The 23,720-nt window shown below is 40.3% G+C and overlaps 1 protein-coding gene across 1 annotated transcript in view; it reads left to right on the top strand.

The window, feature by feature from the left end:
• The window catches only part of EPB41L4A (erythrocyte membrane protein band 4.1 like 4A), a 283,211-nt gene that overhangs the window by 90,313 nt on the left and 169,178 nt on the right, over positions 1 to 23,720 (top strand). Inside the window, exon 2 of the mRNA XM_056139099.1 lies at positions 8,826 to 8,930. Coding sequence (XP_055995074.1) covers positions 8,826 to 8,930 — 105 coding nt within the window. The remainder of the gene's footprint in view (positions 1 to 8,825; positions 8,931 to 23,720) is intronic.

The following is a 23,720-nucleotide window of genomic DNA, read 5'->3' as shown; positions in this document are numbered from 1 at the left end:
AGATTCATATACTACTGGAAAAGACTCTTGGTTTTGGAGAGCCAAGATCGTGCTTGAAAACTGCTGATGGAAGGATTAGTTCAGGCACTTCAGTCAGTTACTGGGTAGGACTCCCTCCTTCACTTCCCTGCGTGACTGCAGACCCCTACTTCTCCTCTTTTGACCTCATTTGTAAAACAAAAATCATTGCCTATCGCTGATTTCAAATTAAAGGACAAATAGTATGACAAAACACTTCCCATTGTTCTGTGCAAGTAATCGAGGTTTGCTTTTTCTTATGCCATCAAGATGAGTTGAGCAGAGGAAAGCATCCTAAAGAATATGACAAGTTTAAGAGAAAAATGAGAAAGTGAGATGTGACAGATGGTCTCTACAGATGTCCACCTCCCTCTGTCCTGTCATTCCTCTTATCAAGACATTGGTTTTGCTCTTCTCTTTCTGCTTGGACCTCACTTTGTGGTTCCTTGATTAGTAAAGTAAGTCAGAGTGGTGCCCTACCAGTCCAGGGCCTTAGTGGTCTTGGCAATGACTGCTCCTGCTCTGATCTCTTGGCACTGAAGTCTGCTTGTGATGTAGACAGCTGACTTGCTGGCAGGAAATCAAGTGACTATGAAGAGAAGGAGCACTCAGGCACTCCTTGCCCATGTGTCAATGACACATTTCAGGTGTGGAGTTAGCGAGCCTCACGCCAACACCCGGTGTACCAGGCACTGACCCTTGTGAGCCCTGTGAAGTGGAGAAAATGGTTGTTCTGTGGAGGTACTGAGTCTTGATGACTTAATGCAGAGCCACAAGATGGGAGTTTGTAAAGTTTGGTTTAGAATCATTTGCCAGTAGTACCAATGTCCCCTCCCTGCCTCTGCTTTACCTTCTAAAGGACCTGAGCTCAAAGCAATGAAGGCAACTTAATTGTGATTTATATTTTCCCAAAGAACTTGCAATTTACTGTGTTATAAATCACTGTCACTGTCCTCCCGTTGTTCATCGATTTGCTTGAGTGGGCCCAGTAACATTGTGAGACTTGTTACTGTGTTTGGCATATCGAATATGTCACGGGTAGCTTGCCAGGCTTTGCCATGTGGGTGAGATACTCTCAGTAGCTTGCCGGGCTCTCCGAGAGGGGCGGAGGAATCAAACTTGGGTCGGCCATGTTGGCTGTGTAGAAGGCAAGTGCGCTACCTGCTGTGCTATCGCTCCAGCCCGTGTTATAAATACTAAATAAAAAATATAACTTTAATTTTTAAGGTATAACATTAAGGGCATTTAAAAAGGGGTCATTTTCCCTTGGTGAAGGACTAAGCTGTTTGTCTCAAACATACCTCAGATGTAATAGTTACCATCTGTGCAGTCGATGAAAACCTGCCTTTCTGGTTTGTAATATCATGTTAATCAACAAAGGTGTTATTACTCACTTCAAAAATTCTTTGTTCTGGTTGAAAACCTCAGGAAAGTGTTTCAACTGAATGTGTCCTGCTTGGGAATCTTTCTGTGTTTTTTTTCCAGAATATTGCTCATATGTCAGTAATGAAAGTAATTGATCTATTTACTGGGATTTAAGTGGCATATGCTTCACATTCCAGCAATATGTTGCAGGCATTTATTTACTCTCCTTTATAAGTTAATGTAACGTCACATGTGAATGAAGGGGGTTTTTTGGCAAATAAAGTTTATTAACAAAGTTTTAAAAATTCAGATGTGGGGCTTGAGCTATAGTATAGCAGTTAAGAATGTTTGTCCTGCACTCAGCCTCCTGGGTTCCCCCCTGCAGCACCTCATATGGTCCCCTGCCAGGAGGGGTCCCTGAGCAAGGAGTAAGTCCTGAGCACTACAACTGTGGCCCCAAAAGCAAAAGTCAGGTGTTTTATTAATACTTTTATGATCTTTCTTTTAAAAAAATCCTTTTTGGTGACGGAACGCCAAATTCCTGTCAGATTGATTTGTTGTACAGCAGTAGATGGGAACTAGAACTTTGGTGGTAGAAATGGTGTAGTATATAAACAGGTAAGGAGGCCCAAAGTTGTTAACTTGAAATTTTCCTAATGTTGCACATGAACACACCTCAGTGAGATGTTCATATGCGTATGTGTGTGTACAGATATGTATATACATAGACTTTAATTTTTGGTTTTATATATATATATATATATATGTTTATTTGGGGTAAGAAATTGGGTCTCACCTGGCTCAGGACCTATCCCTGGCTTGAGGATCCGTGACCAAGAGTGATTTTTGTGATCTGTGACCAAGAGTGATTTTTGTGATCTGTGACCAAGAGTGACTTTTGTGGTGCTTAGGGCACCATATATAGTGCCAGGAATCAAATTTGTATCAGCTACCTTGAAAGTTAAGTGCTTTAATCCCTGTACTTAAACTCCTGCCCCTAAATTTTTCATGTAAGATTCCTTATCTATTGGATTACTTAATACTAAAACAAACCTGCTTTTAAATTAAAAGTAAACTACATTGGTCCATTGAAGTCAAAATGAATGAATATATCCATCTTTTTGCTTTCTTAAGTCTGTCAGGAAAAAGAAAGGAACTCTTCTTAAAAGACAGGAAGAGCAGTTGAATTCAGAGTCCCCTATGTGTCTAGCATTTCATCTCTTTCTTCCTCATTTGTTGGTCCTTACTATTGATTTACTGAACTTTTAAGTAGCCCTTACTATGTTTAAATTGTAGGAATGCTTGGAAAAAAAGCAGTATGTAATACTCAGTGCTGGCTTTCAGAATATCTCATTCAGAAGTATAAAGCTAGTGCGCCTATGTGCTGCATCTATCCTCTGGAATTGTGGACTTCACAGTGTAACTCTGGGTTGTATACTGAGTCTGGTTCTCTCTGCCTTTGGAGAAGCCCGTGTTGTCTCTTGAGCTCGTTATTCTCTGTTTCTCTTTTTCTTCCTCTTCCTCGAAATTTCTAAATAAAACCTGTTTTATTTAAATATCAAATATCTTTAATAAAAAATGAATAGTGCACATCTCAGAAACTGACCAAATAAGATACTCTGCATGTTAAATGCACACAGAGGTTGTAATGAGCAGAAGGAAGGAGATGAGCTTTGTGGAAGAGGGGGTATTTGAAAAGATCCTAAAGAGTAAATAGAGTTTTGTTGATGATTGAGATCAACAAGGATACTCTTGATAGCTCGAGCAGTTTAGACAAATAAAGACCCAGGAAGATCTTGTGAATCTCTTGGCTGACTGTTGTTATTTAACTTTGTTGTTTGTTTGTCTTGAGGATCTTGTTGGTGGAGTTCCATATATATAACACAATATTTTATTATCTTTCAGAAAGTCCTTGGGTAAATTCATATGCTTTGGTCACAATTGTGTCCTGTAGCATATTTTGAATTTCTCCTTTGGACCGATATTCTAGAAATGGTTAGAAAAAACTGAAATGGTGCTAAATACAAGAACATTTGTGTCTTTTATCTTCCAGATATTGAAAAAAAGTAGAGTTAAGGGACAAGTTTAGCTTAAACACCAAAAAAAAGTGAATCATCACAGTGATGCAGTCATTGTCTCAATGTGTTAAGGATGGCATAATGATACAATGATTTGAGTTTGGAGGACTTGGGAGAAAGTTGGATTAAAATGTCTTAAAGAGTCCAGAGAAGTAGTACAGCAGTTAAGATACAATTGTTTTGCATGAGCCCAACCCTGATTTGATCCCTGGCACCGATAAGGTCCCTCAGCCCTTCCAGGAGTGATCCCTGAGCAGGAGGAAGCCCTGAGCACTACTGTGTGTGAACAAAAACAAAACAAAATAAAATAGATAAAATGTCTTAAAGTAATGTTTTCTTGAGGGACTGGAAATTGTGTCAAAAAGATCTTCAGTTGAAAACAAAATCCATCTCTGTCTTACTTTCTAGAAGTTTCTTTTCCACTATATAGGCACAGCCTTTCTCATTTCTAGCAGGCCAAAGGATTTCTTCCTATAGGGAGGCTGTTGTGTTATATTCTGGGTACATTTTGCTCTCATTTGTTGCTGTTGGTCTTCTAGAGAGTAATTGTTTGCTAGCATGGAATAGGTACCCAGTAATGAAGTCGTATGTTCCTTCTGTAAGACCCTTGTTGCTGTTGCTGCAGTAGTGAATCCTGGAACCGGTCTGTTCCATGCCCTGCTCCTGCCTGCTTCTCATGTCAGTTTTCTGTCAGTTTTTTTTTTCTTTGCTTACTCTAGGATCATTTTCTTTTCTACCTGAAGAATTTCAATGAGAATTGCAAAATATAGACTCATGGGCAACCTCTATGAAGAACCAAATGAATAATGGAATTATCAGGTCGGGACTTTTACATGTACCTCAAATGTGTGAGACTCTGAGTTCATTTCTGAACTTGAAAACAGGATAAATGACTGAAATAATCCATGGGTAGGTCAGGAGCAGGTGACACAACAATGGATTCACAGCCAGGACACTGTTTCAGGAATAGTCAGGGCAAGGCTGGTCAAAATGTGAACGGGTCATCTGCTTCCTCTACCCGAGTCAATGTACAGCTGGCACCCATACTGAGTCTTGTCATCTCACAGTGTTACACATGAGAAGTTCAGAGACTTCATGTACATGTTTGCTTGAAATAGTGACAGAAATAGAGTGTTTCTGAGCTCAGCTGGAATCACTCCAGGTTCATGTGTAGACACACCTGTGATGTACAGAATTGTCCAGAAAGAGCCAGGAGATATGATGCTTTTTTCTTAGCTCACCTCTGTATTCATTGTATAACATGACATGTTTGCTTTATAGTGTTATAGAGAATAAAAAATATGCAGAAGGATTCTATTTTTAAGGTATTTTTAGCATAAGTTTCTACATAAATGCAGAACTGCCTCAGAAAGTCAGAAGATTATGTTGTAATATGTAATCAACTGAAAGACAGTAGTTTCCTTTATACATAAAACTTACTAATTTTCTTTTTTCTTTTGTTTTTTTGTTTCTGTTTTTGAGATGCACCCAATAGTTGCTTAGGCTTAAGCAACTGGCTCTCTGCTCAGGGATCACTCCTGGCGGGACTTGGGAGACCATATGGGATATTGGGTCATCTACGTGCAAAGCAAACACCTTACCCGCTGTACTGTCTCTCTAGTCCCTTATTTTTTTTTCATAGTGCTAAACTACTTGATGGAGTTTGCATGTTTGCTTTTGTGTTTATTCTTCATGAGTAGAATGATATTTTTGTTCATTCTTTAAAAATAGATTATATGTATGAAAAAGACAACATTTCTTGTGGAAATAGAGGCATAAAATATATTTCAGAAGACTGAAAAGTGTTATGTACAAGTTTTGTACAGCAAAAGAAAAATAACTAAAAGTCTACTGAACAAGAAAAGATATTTTCATGTCATATATCTGATAAGGGATTATTATCCATGCTGTAGAAAAAAGAACTCACATGGGGCTGGAGTGTTAGCACAGCGGGTTGTGCTTGCATGCGGCCAACCTGGGTTTGGTTCCCAGCATCCCATATGGTCTTCGAGCACAGCCAGGAGTAATTTCTGAGTGCATGGCAGGAGTAACACCTGTGCATTCCCGGGTGTGACCCAAAAAGAAAAAAAAAGAAAGAAAAAAAGAAAAAACTCATACAACTCAACGAAAACCCAAATGATGCAATTTAAAAAATGAACATAATATTTGAATAAACAGTTCTCCAAAGAGGGCACTTGGTGAGTAGGCAGATGAAAAATACTAATCATCATTAATCATCAGGGATACAAATTAGGGCCCACAATGAGTTAGGCTATTCAGCTATAAGAATAATTTTCATCAAAAGTCACTGTCACTGTCCTCCCGTTGTTCATCAATTTGCTCGAGCGGGCCCAGTAATGTCTCCATTAGAGACTTTGTTGTTACTGTGCTTGGGGCATATCGAATACGTCACGGGTAGCTTGCCAGGCTCTGCCATGTGGGCGAGATACTCTCGGTAGCTTGCCAGGCTCTCCGAGAGGGGCGGAGGAATCGAACTCGGGTCAGCCATGTTGGCTGTGTGCAAGGCAGACGCCCTACTGCTGTGCTATCACTCCAGCCTTTCATCAAAAGAAACAATGACAAAAGTATTAGAGAGAGTGGTGAGAAACCTTGTGCATTGTTAGTGGGAATGTAAGTTGGTGCAATGATTTTGGGAAATAATATGGCAGTTTCCTAAAGAAGCTAAAGTAGAGCTATTGTATGATCCAGCAATCAAACTTTTGGGTCTCTACGTGAAGAATAAGAAAACATTAACAGAATAATATATATATATATGTATATATATATATCCATGCCATTGTTTACGGCAGCATTATTCACAGTAACTGAAGGTACACTGATAGGTGACTGATAAGGAAGATGTGGTCCATTGGAATAGTAGAATAATACTCAGCTATAAAAATGGAAGTTTTATCATTTTCACTGGTTTCATGGACTGAGAGCAGGACGTGTGTGTGTATGTGTGTGTGTGTGTGTGTGTGTGTGTGTGTGTGTGTGTATAAGGGTAGGGTGGTAGTTTTGTCAAATCTGCCTATTTCAGAGCCTAACTAAAAAGTTGACAGGGACAGAGAAATAGTATAGCAGATAGGGCTCTTTCATTGCACGTGGCTGACCCACCAGATCATCCCACCTATACCACATACGCTCTCCTGGGTACTGCTGGAGTAAGCCCTGAGCACAGCAGGGTGTGTACCTCCCCCCATTTTTTAAAGAACATATAAAATTTCCTTAGGTAAAAATGTTTTTTTTTAATAAGAACTATGTAGCCCCCTCCTGCCCCAAGAAAAAGAAGGGCTTGGAGAGAGAACAGAACAGGGGTCAAGAGATTTGCCTCCCACACACATGATCCTGATACAATCACTGGCATCGTGGTGGTCTCCTGGCACCACCATGACTGAGCCTGAGCACAGAACCGGGAATGATCACCACTGGGTGTGATCACCATCTCTTCCCTCTACTCTGTTCCACAGGAAAATTATGTTTGGGCCAAAAAGATAATGCAGAGGGCTCAGTCCTGACACTGTGTATGATCCCATAGGCCCATGTGGTGTGGTAACCCCCACCCACCCCAAAGAAAGCCAGATGGGTTGTACCTTGTAACTGTTTCCTCCCTACTCCCAAGTCATCCAGTCTGTCAGAATGTTCTTAAGTATGCAAGTTCTTGGAATCAGTAATTTCACTTCCAGAATCTTACTCTAGCTAAAGAAATAACTATGTAAGTACCAAGATATTTCTTGATTGTGGCATTGTTACTGTACAACAGAAAATGTCTAATAACAATCATGTAATTGTAAAAGACTTTCTGTTTATAAATTACTAATAGGTTTTGATAAAGGGCCAATTAAACTTAACCAAGATAATTTAGAGAAAAAAAATACCTATGGGATTTTTAACAAGCACTACCATCTCCCAGTTTGCTCTTACTTCCTTTTATTACCCACTTTATGATACATTTAATCAAAACATTTCTCTCATATTACTAATCCTTTTGCTAAAAGTGATGCACTGTGGGGTATTGGGCACGTATGAGTAATCACATAATGATCATTCTTGGAGGGAAAGGCAGCTGAACAAAGCCTGCTTCATTAGCACAGTGTGTGATTTCTCAGGGATTTCTCCTGCTACCCTGTTTTTCTTGCCAAGAGTGGGCCAGGAGAAATCTTCTGTATATGTTCATAAACCATTCAAATGGAGTTTCTCCAAGACTAATGTAGTATGTGGAGTTGTGCTTGTCGATTAAATGTTTATAAATCTTATGTGTGTGAGTAATTGGTATTTAATGTAATGTATGATAAGACTCTTAATTAAATGGATCTGGGGAGATATAGATTGGATTTTTCGATAGGCGTCAGAGTCTCCAGAGGAGCCAAGGGAAACATTTTCTATGTGAAAGAGATTAAGTAGAATATCTTCCCAAGGGCTTTCAGAACATTAACTCTGGCAGCTTTAATCTACTGGCATATTAGTTGAGGATCGAGAAGAAAAGCTTTGAGTGTTACTTTAGTTTTATCTATCTCTGTGTAAGGTACGAGAGTGAAAGCTGCTTTGTACAGTGAAAGAATTGTGGGATTTTATCTAAACTTTCTGTGGTGAATTTATTAGATGTTCTTCATATGAATGATGATTTTTATTATCAGAAACATTTGATCCTGGAGTTAGTTTATAATCCCATAATAAAGAAAGCTTATTTAAATTCCACTATAATTTAAAAATTGTTTTCCCATGTGGGTAGACAGTATGAATAATGATAAACTCCTGACCTCAGATTACAAGGCTGAGATTCTCCAGCAATGAAGGGTAGAGATGAAGGGAAAGAAGAAGAGGGTTAGAAGTGACATAGGACAGTGGTGGAGTAGTGTGGGCACTTTGGTGGTGAGAAGGTGCATCAAAATCACAAACATTAAAACATTATAACAAGGTTACAAAAATTATAATAATAAAAATAAGTAACTAGAAAAATGTCTTCAGGGGCTGGAGAGACAGTATAACCGTATGGGTATTTGTCTTTGTCTTGCACAAATCTGGCCCAGCTTTGATCCCCAGCATCCCGTGTGGTCTCATGAGCTTGCCAGGAGTGGTCCCTGAGCACAGAGCAAGGGGTAAACCTGGGCACCACAAGGTGTGACCCAAAAGGAAACAGACTTAAAAAAACAAAAATTCTTCCAGAGAAATTTAATTGGCTTTGCTGAAAACCCCTTTTGCTTTGTACATGAGACAGGGTTTAACGAGGTGAGCATGGACGAGTGAAATTGCTTCTGTTGTTAGATTATAGAGGTGAGAACTGTAACTGAGGCACTAAGGAAGGCATCTTTCTTCCAAAAATAAAAACAGCAAGACAGTCAAAATTATTAATTATTTTTGCAGAAGTCAACCAAAGGCTCCATTGTCCTGGACCACGTATTTCGGCACATAAACCTTGTGGAGATCGACTTTTTTGGATTGCGGTACTGTGACCGAAGTCATCAGACGGTGAGTCCTCTGGTTTCCCATAAGTGTCCTTCTGTTACTTTCAGCTCTCCTCATCCGCTCACCCACTCCCCATAACTGGCATCACGTTCTGTCATTCAGGATCAAGGCTTTGCCTTCACTGATCCAGGCCGTTCCTTTTTCTTGTTTCTCTGCACGCCACAGAGGAGTAAGACTATCCAGGGTTTATCCATCTCCCTCTGACTTAGATGAACGTGGTACCCCCCCCCCCCCGGTGCACTCAAGCTGAAACAAATTGTATGATTTTATCTTTTAGTAAGGTATTCATCCCACTTAATCACTTAATCATGTAACTTCCCATTAGTCGTCGATTTGCTCGAGCGGGCGCCAGTAACGTCTCCATTTGTCCCTGTCACGTGCTAGTGCAGCCCAATGGCATCTGTTCGCTCTGGGAACATGAAGAGCCTCAAACCGATCATTCATGATCTTGATGAAGAAGTCTGACCATCTGGTAGATGGGCGGCCATGCGATCTTTTGACATCCCGTGGAATACAGTCGGTAATAGCTCTAGCCCAGCGGTCGTCTTTAAATCTCATTACGTGACCAGCCCATGCATATACCAAAACTTCTCTTCCTATTCATCTGTTGTTAGACATTAGGTTGTTTCCATATCTTGGCTATTGTATATTGGTGTGCATACATCATTTCAAATTAATGACTTTGTGTTTGAGGGGTAGATACCAAGAACTGGAATCCCTGGGACATATAGAAGCTCTGTTCTTCCTTTCTTGAGAAAACTTCAAACTGCTTCCTCTGTGTCAGACACATTCCCATCAACAGTGAGTGAAGGTTCCTTTTTTAACTGAATCATCACCAACAAATTATTTCCAGTTTTCTTATTTCCAGTTTTCTTAAAATATAAATCATTCTCATTGTTGTTAGTATTTGCACTTCCCTAATAGTAACTGATGATGAGCACCTTTTCATATGTATATTTGTCATTCATGTCTTCTTTATGGAAATGTCAATCTCTTTTCCAGCTTTTTTTTGTTGAGTTTTTTTTCTTTTTTAAAGAATATTTTTATTTTACAAGGTGGTTCACAATATTTGATTATAGTTAATATACAAACACCAATCCCACCACCATTACACATTCCCACCACCAAATTTGGGATGTTTGCATCCCAAGCCCCAATCCCTGTCCCAAGGCAAAACCAAAATAACATATTTTGTATTCTCTGTTATGGAAAACCGCTGAAAATGCTACTAAAAAGTATCCATAGAGGAGACAATGTGAAAATTGTTCTATTTTGGCAGGAACCATTAAGACATTCTTTAGAATATCACTTACATGTTGTTAAAGGTTGAGTCATGTGAACTTTCATATATATATATGTGTGTATATATGCATATATATATATATGTTTCCCTCTATGATTTGTTGCCTACTGTTTGAAACCAATCAAATGTGGTGTGATACTTATGGAGAATGGATAGGGAGTGTCTTATGATGTGTCACGTGGCCACATTCACTCCTGCATGAGGGTCGGCCAAGCATTTGGGGAGCAGCCATGAGCATAGCAGCGGTTGGGTTCTGGAGGTTTTCATCAGCCGGGGCTGGGCCCCTTGGGGTGGGGAGGGATCTCATCGGCCCCCCTCTGGGGCACTCTGAGTGAAACAGCCTGGCATGGAGTCCGGTGGCATGGCTATGGTGAGCATCATATTGCTCCCTTCTGGGAGAAAAGGTCGTATAATTTTGTTGAGTTTTTTAATGGGTTGCTGCTCCATTAGTGCTGAACTTTATGCGTCATAGTTTCTTCATATTGGTCCCTTCTCTGTTGTCTCATATGTAGGTATTGTCCCCCATTCAGTAGGGTGTATTTTTCTTTTTAAGTCGACCCGGCATTGCATAGGGGTTACTCCTGACTCATGCACTCAGGAATTACTCCTAGGGGTGCTCAGGGGACCATATGAGATCCTGGGAATCGAACATGGTTGAACCGCGTGCAAGGCAAATGCCCTACCCACTGTGCTATTGCTCCAGCTCCAGTAGGGTGTATTTTTTTAAAAATTTATTTGTTGAATCACCGTGAGAACAGTTACAAAACTTTCAAGTTTAAGTCTCAGTCATACAATGATCAAACACCTGTCCCTTCACCAGTACATATTTTCCACCACCAAGAAGCCCAATATACGCCCCCCACCCCACCCCTCCCCATGCCTGTGAGGCAGATGATTTCCACTTAACTTTCTCTCTATTTTGATCACATTCATTTTTTTTTTAGATTTACAATGTTTTGTGCTTGGTTTTTGATTATACAATGATCAAATACCCATTCCTCCATCAGTGCCCATTTTCCACAACTATGGATAATATCTCTCCTACCCCCCCCCATCCTACCCTGCCTCTGTGGCAGGGCATTCCCTTCTGTTCTCTCACTTCCCCTGGGTGCTGTGGTCTGCAAAAGAGGCATTGAGTGGCAGTCATGTTCAGTCCATAGTCTACTTTCAACATGCATCTCCCATCCTGGGAGGATCCTCGAAACACCCTTTATTTGGTGCTCCCTTCTCTATCTGAGCTGCCCTTTCCCCTAGAATGCCCGGCTGGCCTCTAAACTATGGAGTAATCCTCCTGGTGCTGATCTCGGCTATTCTTGGGTATTAATCTCATATTTTGTTACTTTATATCCCCCAGATGAATGCAGTCTTTCTATGTCTATCCCTCTCTTTCTGACTCATTTTGCTTAGCATGATATTTTCCATGTTGTACCACTTGAATGTAACTTTCATGACTGAATCTTTTTTAACAGCTACATAGTACTCCATTGTATAGATGTACCAAAGTTTCTTTAACCAGTCATCTGTTCTGAGGCACTCAGGTTTCTTCCAGTTTTTGGCTATTGTAAAGAGTACTGCAATGAACAAACAAGTGCAGATGTCACTTCGACTATACATTTTTGCCTCTCTGGCATATATTCCCAGGAGTGGTATTGCTGGGTCAAATGGGAGCTCAATTTCTAATTTTTTGAGAATCGTCCATACTGTTTTCCAAAAGGGTTGAACCAGTCGGCATTCCCACCAACAGTGAAGGAGTGTCCCTTTCTCGCCACATCCACGCGAGCATTGGTTACTTTTGTTCTTTTGAATGTGGGCCAGTCTCTGAGGTGTGAGATGGTATCTCATTGTTGTTTTCATGTGCATCTCCCTGATGATTAATGATGTAGAGCATTTTCTCATGTGCTTTTTTGCCATTCGGATTTCTTCTTTGAGAAAGTTTCTGTTCATTTCATTGCCCCATTTTTTGATGGGGTTGGATGTTTTCTTCTTGTGGAATTCAACCAGTACTTTGTATATCCTTGATATCAACCCCTTGTCAGATGTGTATTCGGCTAATATCCTTTCCCATTCTGTAGACTGTCTTTGTATTTTGGTCACTGTTTCTTTGGAGGTGCAGAAGCTTCTTAGTTTAAGATAGTCCCATTTATCTATCTCTGTTTTCACTTGCTCGGCCAGTGGCGTGGCATCTTTGAAAATACCATTAGCTTCAATATCATGGAGGGTTTTGCCAACTTTGTCTTCAATGTACCTTATGGTTTTTGGTCTGATGTTGAGGTTTTTAATCCATTTTTATCTTACTTTTGTACATGGTGTTAGGCAGAATTCTGAGCCCATTTTTTTTTTTGCATGTAGCCGTCCAGTGATGCCAGCACAATTTGTTAAAGAGGATTTCCTTACTCCAATTCACATTTCTTGCACCTTTATCAAAGATTAGATGATCATATGATTGAGGGGAGATATCAGTGTATTCAACCCTGTTCCATTGGTCTGCAGTTCTGTCTTTGTTCCAGTACCATGCAGTTTTAATTATTACTGCTTTGTAGTAGAGTTTGAAGTTTAGGGAGGTTGATTCCTCCCATTTTCTTTTTCCCAAGAATTGCTTTAGCTATTCGTGGGGGCTTATTGTTCCATATAAATTTCAGGAGTGTTTGCTCCATTTCTTTGAAGAATGTCATGGGTATCCTTATAAGGATTGCATTGAATTTATACAATGCTTTCGGTAGTATTGCCATTTTGACAATGTTAAGTCTCCTGACCCATGAGCAGGGGATATCTTTCCATTTCCTCATGTCCTCTTTTATTTCCTGAAGGAGCGTTTTATATTTTCTTTGTACAGGTCCTTTACTTCCTTAGTTAAGCTGATTCATAGGTACTTGATTTTCTGGGGCACAATTGTGAACGGGATTGTTTTTTTTCATGTAGCTTTCTTCTCTCTTACTGTTTGCATATAGGAAAGCCATGGACTTTTTGGTATTGATTTTATAGCCTGCAACTTTACTATACAAGTCTATTGTTTCTAGGAGTTTTTTGGTGGAGGTTATTGGGTTCTCTAAGTATAGTACTATATCATCTGCAAATAGTGAGAGCTTGATTTCTTCCTTTCCTACCTGAATGCTCTTAATATCTTTTTCTTGCCTAATTGCTATTGCAAGTACTTACAGTACTATATTGAACAGCAGTGGAGAGAGTGGGCATCCTTGTCTCGTCCCTGATCTTAGAGGGAAGACTCTCAGTTTTTCCCCATTGAGGATGATGCTTGCTGTAGACTTGTGGTAGATGGCTTTAACTATGTTGAGGAAAGTCCCCTCTATCCCCATTTTGGCTAGGGTTTTCATCATAAAGGGGTGCTGGATCTTGTCAAATGCTTTCTCTGCATCTGTTCATATGATCATATGGTTTTTATCTTTTCCTTTGTTGATATGATGTATTTTTTTTATTGATTTACGAACGTTAAACCATCCTTGCATCCCTGGGATGAATCCTACTTGGTCATGGTGTATGATCTTTTTGATGAGTAGTTGGATTCTATTTGCTAGTAGTTTGTTAAGGATCTTTGCATCTGTGTTCATCAGGGATATCGGCCTGCAATTCTCTTTCTTTGTGGTATCTCTGTCTGCTTTTGGTATCAGTGTGATATTTTCTTCGTAGAAACTGTTTGGAAGTGTTTTTGATATTTCAATTTCGTGGAAAAGTTTAAAGAGGATTGGGAGTAAGTCCTCTTTAAAGATTTGGAAGAATTCACTAGTGAATCCATCTGGGCCAGGACTTTTGTGCTTGGGGAGACTTTTTATTACCATTTCAATTTCCTTGATGGTGATAGGTCTATTCAGGTATTCCAGGTCTTCTTGGTTCAGCCTTGGGAGTCTGTAGGAGTCTAGGAAGAAGGACTAACAAAATGAGCACAACCCGAACAGGAGAAAGGAAATAATAAAACTCAGGGCAGAGATTAATGAGATGGAAACCCAAAAAACAATTCGAAAGATCAATGAAACCAAGAGCTGGTTCTTCGAGAAAATTAACAAGATCGATAAGCCTCTAGCAAAACTCACAAAGAAAGGGAGAGAGAAAACCGTAATAAACCGAATCAGAAATGAAAAGGGGGTCATTACAACAGAAACTACAGAAATTCAAAGGATCCTCAGAGAGTACTTTGAGAAGCTTTATGCCATGGAACATCAAAACCTCGAGGAAATGGATAAATTAGTAGGGTGTATTTTTTACTTTAGTCTGAGTTTCATTTACCCTGTAGTGCCATTTTTTTCGCTCGTACTCTCTCTCTTTCTCTCTCTCTCTCTCTCTCTCTCTCTCTCTCTCTCTCTCTCTTTTATGTAGGAATACTGCAATTTATTCAGCCACTGATTAGCTGGTTGAATTCTGCATGAACTCCACCTTACTTTTTTTTTTATTTTTTATAATTTTATTTATTGAATCACTGTAAGAGCAGTACAAAGCTTTCGGGTCTGTGTCTTGGTCATACAATGAAACACCCGTACCTTCACCAGTGCCCATTCTCCACCCCCAAAAACCTCAGTATACCCCCATCCCACACCCTCCCCCTACCTGTGGGGCAGATGATTTCCACATTACTCTCTCTCTACTTTGATCACATTCAATATTTTGGCACCAGACCCACCATTATTATTTGAGATTTTACCCCAACTCTCGGGTCTGCTGAAAAGGCAACAGTGGACAATTTGTTTTCTATTACTGGTTATGAATAATATATGATGTTGCGTGGCTGCAGTAGTGCCATTTTTTTTTGTTATCTTTGCCAATGAGTAAAAGCATTGAAAACACTTCTGTGGTCCATATCCTGGAGAGTTCTAACTACACATTTCCTCCGTATATTTTGTGGATATTGGTCTAATCTCAAGGTCTTGAATCTACTTCAATTCACTTTTCTGTAGGGTGTGAGTATGGATCCAATTTCATTTTTTTTCTCTTTGCATTTTGCTGTCCAGTTTTTTTTAACACTATGGCTTTCCATGTCCCACTTCATGTACCAACTCCTTTTTCATAGATCTGAGGTTTTATCTCTGTCTTTTTTATTCTGCTTCATTGGTTTGAGGTGGTAAAGTGAAGTTATTGTGTACATCAAAACCACAAATGTTATCACTGCTGTAAACATGTGATCTAAACAATGATAATTAAAGGAGAAAATGAGTTGATGAAGGGAGTGGGGTGTGAGGATGGGAAGAGGACCTTGGTATTAGTAGAGCGACACCGGTGGTAGGTGTGGAATTAGAACATTGTATATTTGAAACACTGTTACTAACAATATTATAAATCACAGTTTTAAATAAAAATTGGAAAGAAAAATAAATGCACATCCTGTTTTTAATTTTTTTATTTTTCTCTTTTTTTGGTTTTGATCAAACCCAGTGATGCTTAGGACTTCCTTCTGATTCTGTGATCAGGCCTCAGTTCTGTTAGGGCTGTTAGGGCTTGGGGAACCATATGAGGTCCTTGGGATTCAATTATGTATAAGGCAAGTACCTACCTGCCATGCTCTCTCCCTAGTCCCTGAGTTCCATTGATACAGACTTCTGATGTGATTTCACGTGATTGGGTACTTTTAAAATGCCAGCACTTTGAAACCTTTAACATGTACTCCTTGCTAATTTTTTCCCATCAGTTCCTCTTCTGCCAAAAGACTGTAGAATTGCAGAAGTCACAGCTTCTGGGTGGAGCTTCTCTTTTCAGTGGCTTACATAGTTCCAGGTTTGCAGCCATGTCACAGACTACCTTTCTATCAGTGCAGTAGTGGGAGTTGGCTATTGGCTGTGTGATAGGAGGCAAGTTCTGGAAGTGATGAGTATTGTTGCCTTTTATGGCTAAAGAGAAGAAACACCTAGCACTGTAACGGAGGTGCCTCTCTAAGTTATGGGAATTGGAAGAGCAGTTATAAAATACTTAAGGGTGTTTATTTATAACTTTGATGAATTAAGCAATAAAGGCAACTAGGCTTTTGAAGTCCAATGCCAATTGTTTAGGACTTAAATTAGCACACCTTGCTGGTAGATTGGATAGTAGAGAATTCTAGGAAGCTGGTCTGGATTATTATATTGTCTGGTCTAGATTTATATGGCTGGAAGGCTGAAAAGTTGTCTTCTTGATGATGGGCTGGGAAGGACTTAGGAGTCTACGGTTTTGTTCATGAAATATCTTCACTTGCTGAGATATTTAGTGAACTAGTTATTTTCCTAGTTCATGAAATATCTTCACTGAGCAGTGTCAGCATGCAAAATGCTTAGATGCTTTACTTAAAACTACCTTATTTGGAACCTCAAAGATACACAGAACTTGGGTGCTTGCCAGCAAGTTTCCAACCTGGGTTTTGTCCCTGGCACCACATGGCCTCACTAGCATCACCAAGCATCATAAAGTGACAGGTGGCCTTTTGGCCCCTAATCACATGTCGAGAGGACCCCAAATGAAGCTAAAATACCGTTTGGCTTTCCTTTAGTTATCATGTTGTTCAATCCTATTTGCATAGAGATTTTCTTCCCTCCATCCACCAGCTCTGCTGCCTCCCCAGATTCTCTTGGGCTATGTTTAGTGAGGAACCGATTGTTTGAGAGGGGGTCCTCTGACCTGGGTCCAATTGTGAGCTGGTATGAGAAGAGGAATGACAGGCACTTCTTGATTTCTACAACCAGCTTGATTTCACAGCAGATTTCATGAAGTAGGAATTAATAATTGTGCGTGTTAATTAAATTTTAATAAAATTAATAACTTTCTAAGGGTCATTAATGTACACTTCAAAGAAAGGGAAATGGACATATTCAGAAGTCTGCTGAATAATCTTCTGTACAGGCCAGAATTCAGGGCTGGAGTGATAGCACAGCCATAGGGCGTTTGCCTTGCACGCAGCCAACATGGCAGACCCGAGTTCAATTCCTCCGCCCCTCTCAGAGAGCCCGGCAAGCTACCGAGAGTATCTCGCCCACACGGCAGAGCCTGGCAAGATTCCTGTGACGTATTCGATATGCCAGACACAGTAACAACAAAGTCTCCAATGGAGACGTTACTGGGCCCGCTCGAGCAAATCGATAGTGATAGTGACAGGCCAGAATTCAGTGTAAAGAACCATACACATACCCTGAAGCAGTAAACTCAGCATTGTACAAAAGATTTGGCACTACAGTCATATTTTTTAATCCATTTTCTTTTTTTTTTTTTGGGGCACACATGATGATATTTAGGAATCACTCCTGGTCCTGCACTCAAGAATCACTCCTGGTGGTGCACGGGGACCATATGGAATGCCAAAGATCAAATCTGGGTTGGCTGTGTGCAAGGCTAGTGACTATCTGGTGTACCATGTCTCTGCCCCCTAAATAATTTTTTTTTTGCTTTTTGGGTCACACCTGGTGATGCATAGGGGTTCCTCCTGGCTCTGCACTCAGGAGTTACTCCTGGCGGTGCTCAGGGGACCATATGGGATGCTGGGAATCGAACCCGGGTCGGCTGCATGCAAGGCCAACGCCCTACCCGCTGTGCTATCTCTCCAACCCCTAAATAATTTTTTCTTGATCTTATCTGGCACTATTGTCAGAATTGGTGCTTCAAGAATCTTTAGGTTCCTTATTACAGGAGAGCATCAGGAACAGGATGCAGCCTGAGAATTGATATTGTAGTGCTTGGTCTTTTTCACTTTTAAGAATTGGGTAAATTTTAAATTACTCTGAGACTGGGACAAATAAAAGCCTCCTTTGGGTCACTGGAAGTTATAATAAGGGAGTGTGATTCAGTGGGAGACCGATCTGCCTTTGAAGTCACAAGATAGCTCTGGGTTTCTAGTCTACTCCTAATGAATGGACAGGTCCTGGGCTCTTCTCACCTTGAGGGTAATGACACCTCCTCCTTGAGTCTCCCTTCCTTATTCAAGGAGAGAAATCTGGCTGTGGACGTGTCTCTGTGCAAGGGTACTTGCTTGGCATGTGTGAGGTCCTGGGTTTTCAGTTCCTGGACCTATGCTTAGACATATACATCCAAATTAGGGAAATTAGGAAAACATACTGCTGGTAAGATGTGTGTACATACAAAGTATAAACACACATGTATACAAACATACATACACATCTACATGTTAGTACATACGTGTATATTTAGTGAGCTGGTGGAAAGAGAATTTTTTTTTCATTTTTTAAAAAAATTTTTTTATTAGTGAAACACCATGAGGTACAGTTATAGACTTACAAATTTTTGTGCTTGGGTTTCAGTTATACAATGATCAAGTACCCATACCTCTTACTCATGCCCAGCTCTATCTTCTATTCCATTGGCCTCCCTCTCTATCCACCTACATTCTAGACAGCCTGTTTTAAATTCCTGTTCTCCACTTTTCAAATCCTGTCCATTCCTAAGCATCGTCTGTTCTTACCTCGGGGTCTCCAAATGCAAGGAGCACTTCAGGCTCTGGTGGTCCTTGACCCCCGCCCCCGCCTTGCATTGCTGTAGAAGATTCACTGCTTCTTGAAATTCTTACACGTGGCTCTTAGGATAGCACACTCTTTGTCCATTTTCCTCTTTTCTTCTATTTTTCTATGTTTTCTTTCACATTTTACTCTTTATTCTCTTTATAATCATTTCTCTTCTGCCTGTTCTATAAACTATTTATATTGATCAAGGTTTTGTCTTTGATTATCTTATTTGTGGAGTCCATATCTGTTGGTTCTGGTTGGAGCTTGAATGCTCTAGGGATCAAACCCAGGGCCTCCTATCTACAAGGCACATGTTCTCCCATTTGAGCCACACCCTTGGATCCTTTTCTTTGGTTCTCTAACCTTCTGACTGGAGAATGGGTCACTTTTAAGTTGCACCTTAAAGTATTATTTATCTTTGAAATAATTCCCTTAGGAAAGTACAAATTATATATCCATAGCCTCCTGACCACAAACAAATGCTCTTGACTGTTATTATTATTGCCACTACCAGTGATGCTCTGGGGTTGCTCCTGATTCTGCACTCAGAAATCATTCCTAGCAGTGCTTGGGGGACCATACGGGATGCCGGGGATCAAACCCAGGTCAGTGGTGTGCAAGTATGCAGTACTATTGCTCCAGCACCTTGACTATTATTAATAATAATAATTAATCTCCATTAATTGAAAATTAGCAGGGTAACTATGCAGTGGTGTTCTTTGAATCCAGATTTATTATATTTTGGAGTATGAATTACTGTGATTTTATGTTCTGGCAAGCACCAACAATGACTATTGCAAAGAGAGAAGAAAGAGAGTTTGGTCAGGTGGATTCTTATATATTGAAACCTTTGCTGTTAGAGGTGTGTTAAACTATCTGGTGGAGGAAAAGAAGACAAAGATCAAGAACTAGAAAAGTGTTCTTAGTAGTCTTTGACTTTATGAAAAGCATCATAAACAGTACAGCATGCTGGGACAATTAATGATAGGACATAAAATGACCTGGAAGAACTGTAGCAGGAGGTTTTTCAAGAGCTCAGGGCTCTGAAAGGGAATGGCAGAAGCATCTTTCTTGGGTCCCGGAGGCCTTAGTTCTCATTTTCCTGCTATCGAATATGTGTCACTACTCCCTGTTAAATCTCATCAGCTTTGTGGCTTAAATTACTAGCTAAAGCTCAAATGACCCTCAGATTCCTATCGCCAAACCAGACATCTCAAGGGGCATCATAATGTGTAGAAAGAAAAATACAGACTTTGGGTCTAGATTGTAGCATACAGAGCATACTTTCTGGGAGAGCTGTTGAACGTGTATGATCTACTCACTTCTTTATGCCTCACTTTCCTCATTTATCAAATGGGAATAGTTATAGGTAGTGAGATGAAAGAAATCTGTATAATACACCAGACTAGTGCATTAAAACATGTGGTAGAAGTTAGTCACAGGGAGAGGACAGATATAGAATGAACTCTCATATGTGGGATACAAATAAACATTGTATAGAATAACAAATAAATATTGTAGAGAATAACATTGTAGGGAATACCAAATAAAAGGCAGTAGAAATGAAGAGTAGGAGAATTGGCCCTCAATAGAAAGTGTGCTGTGTGGAGGGGTGTGAATAATCTTGGAAGAGAAAAACATGACAATGGTGAATGGAAATGGTCTTTCTGCAGGAGGTCTGGCTGCTGAGAGGAGAAAGGAGGGGAGATGATACACATAATCCTCATCAGCAGCAGGATTGCAAGCCACAGTGCCTAAAGGGAAGACAAGAGAAGGAAAATGTGCCTGCCTGGAGGGGAGGGTCTTGGGGAGGGGATGGGAGGAACTCTGGTGGAGGGAAGTGAAGGGATGAAGAGATGAAGGGATTGGTGTTGGAGCATTGTATACCTGAAACTCAGCCATGAATAATTTCATGACTTTGCAATTTAATAGTGATTTAATTTTAAACATTCTTTAAAAATTAAAAATAAGTTTTAGAAAATAGGTGGTGAGTGCAGTGTAAGTATCAGTGCTTCTCCTGTCCTGGGATGCCGCCACTCCATGGCGCATCAAGGGCAAGTATTCCCAGTGGATGTTGTCATCTTTATTTCCAGTCCTGCCTCTTATGTTCTTCAGATCAATCATTTTTCACACTTTCTAAAAAAGTTCTGTACTTTTTGATAGGTCGGACACCTCACCTGGTGCAGATGGAGGGACAGAGATGAATAAAGTGTGAAAATAGGAGAAGTTGCTCCCGGTTGGACTTTACAGGTTCCTGGTGAGGCTGGGATAGACATGCCCCAGGAGAGACTATGTGGGAGTTTAAGTTCCTAGGTGGGAAAAGGGCACAGAGACCTGTGTGCTTGTTCTGGCCTCTGTTTCCCCTGGGGGTAGGTGTGAGGAAGCATGGAATAGTCTGGTTGCTTCCTGTGGCCAGACCATCAGGAGCCCTGTCTTCCACCCTGAGGGCGGGGGTGGGTCTTTGATTCCAGGGATGTCACTATCTCATCAGCCAGTCGCCATTTGGCCCCAAGCAAACCTTACACTGGATAAATGTAGATTGAGAATAACATGTTTTAAATTTTAAAAGATTGAAAATGTTGGTTTATTGTAAATATAACCTTATAAACCATATCACAGTGTCACATTACCTTTCAGTGTATCAAATGACTCTCTATGGTAACAATTTTGTAGTCATTATCAACCTTCAAAACATATAAACATGGATGGGCAGGGATGTGATCAAATGGTAGGACACATGCATTGCACATGGGTTAGAGTTCCAGTGTCATGACTCCAAGCATGACTGTAGTGACCCTGATTACATTCCCCCTGCCCCCACCCATGATTGGCCCCCATAATTGGCAAATGGATGTGACTCTTATAATTAAGAAAAAAAATTGATGACCATTGGGAGCCCTCCTTGCAGTAATGAAGCTGTGTGCTTTATTCCTGGTACCCCCGATGTGCCAATCCAGGAAGCAGGCAAGCCCAGGTGAAGGGTATTTGAGCCCCAGTCACATCAGCTGCAGAAAGACACACACAAATGTGCTCCCACTGAGAGTGAGGTGCTTCCTCATTTTTCTCTCTGCAAACTTGTATTGTTACCTGATTTCTTTGTACTTTTTTTTATTATAATTTGTTTTATTACTTAATATTGGTTTTTGGACTACACCTGCCTGTGCTCAGGGCTTTCTCTTGGTTCTGTACTCATGGTATTTGGGGACCATCTTCTGTGCTGAGGATCGATCAGCAGTCAACTGCATGCAAGGCTTATTGTATTTTTAGAAAAACTATTTATAAATCAATAGCATACATCCTAATCCAATTTTGAAAAGATTGTCCCTGGAGATCTTAAGACTAGCTGCTTAGGGGCTGGAGCAATAGCACAGTGGGTAGGGCGTTTGCCTTGCACGCGGCTGACCTGAGTTCGAGTCCCAGCATCCCATATGGTCCCCTGAACACCGCTAGTAGTGATTCCTGAGTGCAAAGCCAGGAGTAACCCCTGAGCATCACCAGGTGTGACCCAAAAAGAAAAAAAAAAGACTAGCTGCTTAGTTGTTATTTGCTGTAAGAATAGTTATCATTGGGGCCTAAGCAATAGTACAGTAGCAGGGTGTTTGCTTTGCATGTAGTCTACTTGGGTTCAGTTGCTGGCATCTCTGAGCACCGCCAGTAGAAATTCCTGAGAGCAGAGCTGGAGTAACCTCTGAGAATTGCCAGGTGTAGGTAGGACACACACAAAAAGAGTAGTTATCGCTTTCATGCTTACCAGTATATTTAATTAAAATAGCAAAGTATGAATTTTGATAATGAGTAATCATGAAAGTGAAAATTACTGGAAGTATATCTCTTCTTGAACTGGATGGAGTCAGTTCTCCTTAAATCAGTCCACATAATGCTCAATTGTTATTATATGTTTCAGTTGTGAGCTAGGATTCAGCAATAATACTGTGCCTTTTTCCCTAATGACTGTGATGAGTTCTGAATAACATGATTTATTTAGAAAAGGGGGAAAAGAGTTAAATGATAAAATATAATTCTATTCACTCAATTTTTTAAATTCTCAGTTATATGACAAAACTCACAGGGATCGTTCACCTAAATTGTTTTTAATAAGTTTCAGGTACTTTACATACAGTAAATTTACATACAGTAAATTATCTTCCACATCAAATCTGCCTTTATCCTTATCTTCTGAATTGCAGCCATTTTCTAGGTTCTTCTTAACCAGCCATTTGGGTTCTTCTTACACAGTTGGAGCAGTGACTGTGTGGCTATCTGATTTGAAGTTTGTTAATTAGTCATCATAGGAAGTCAGTTTCATAGCTTCTTGGAAATGGAGACGGGGAGATGAGAAGGACGGGCCCATCCCCTATCCCTTGAGTCCTGGAGTTTTCCGTCACTGAACCCTGAACCTGTGTACCTGCACTTCTCATTCAAAACAAGATTTTTAAATAAAATGCTTTCACCTAATTATGTACTCCATGTTTCCATCAGAACCTTGGAGCTTCAGATTTATTCAGTTTATGGAAAATGTTCCATTTATTACTCTTTGGCAGAGTCAGTTGTCATAAAATCACTCAGCCAAACCAGCTTGCTTTCTGTCATTTGTCAATTTAAATAAAAATGTTAACATGTATTCTTTGAAGAGCATTTCACTTGGATTTTATGTCTTTCTTTTTTCTTTTCTTTCTTTTTTTTTTCTTTTTGGGTCACACCTGGTGATGCACAGGGGTTACTATTCCTGGCTCTGCACTCAGGAATTACTCTTGGAGGTGCTCAGGGGACCATATGAGATGCTGGGAATCAAACCTGGGTCGGCCATGTGCAAGGCAAATGCCCTACCCATTGTACTATCACTCCAGCCCCATCTCTTGGATTTTATTTCTGAGATAGATAGACAGATAAGGCACAGTGTTTTGTCACTAAGAAGAGACAGGATTGCTGGAGACTTGATGTTTTATTGTTGTTGTCCTATGATGCTTTCATGGGCCATGAAGAGTTTGATGATAACTGGAGGATGGGCATTGCCAGGTCACTACTCCCTCTGCAGCTGCCTTACAACACAATCACTTTTCCCTCTGT

This window comes from Sorex fumeus, unplaced genomic scaffold (assembly GCF_029834395.1).
Source record: "Sorex fumeus unplaced genomic scaffold, SorFum_2.1 ptg000131l, whole genome shotgun sequence".
Taxonomy (NCBI): Eukaryota; Metazoa; Chordata; class Mammalia; order Eulipotyphla; family Soricidae; genus Sorex; species Sorex fumeus.
This window is presented reverse-complemented; position numbering and strand designations above follow the sequence as displayed.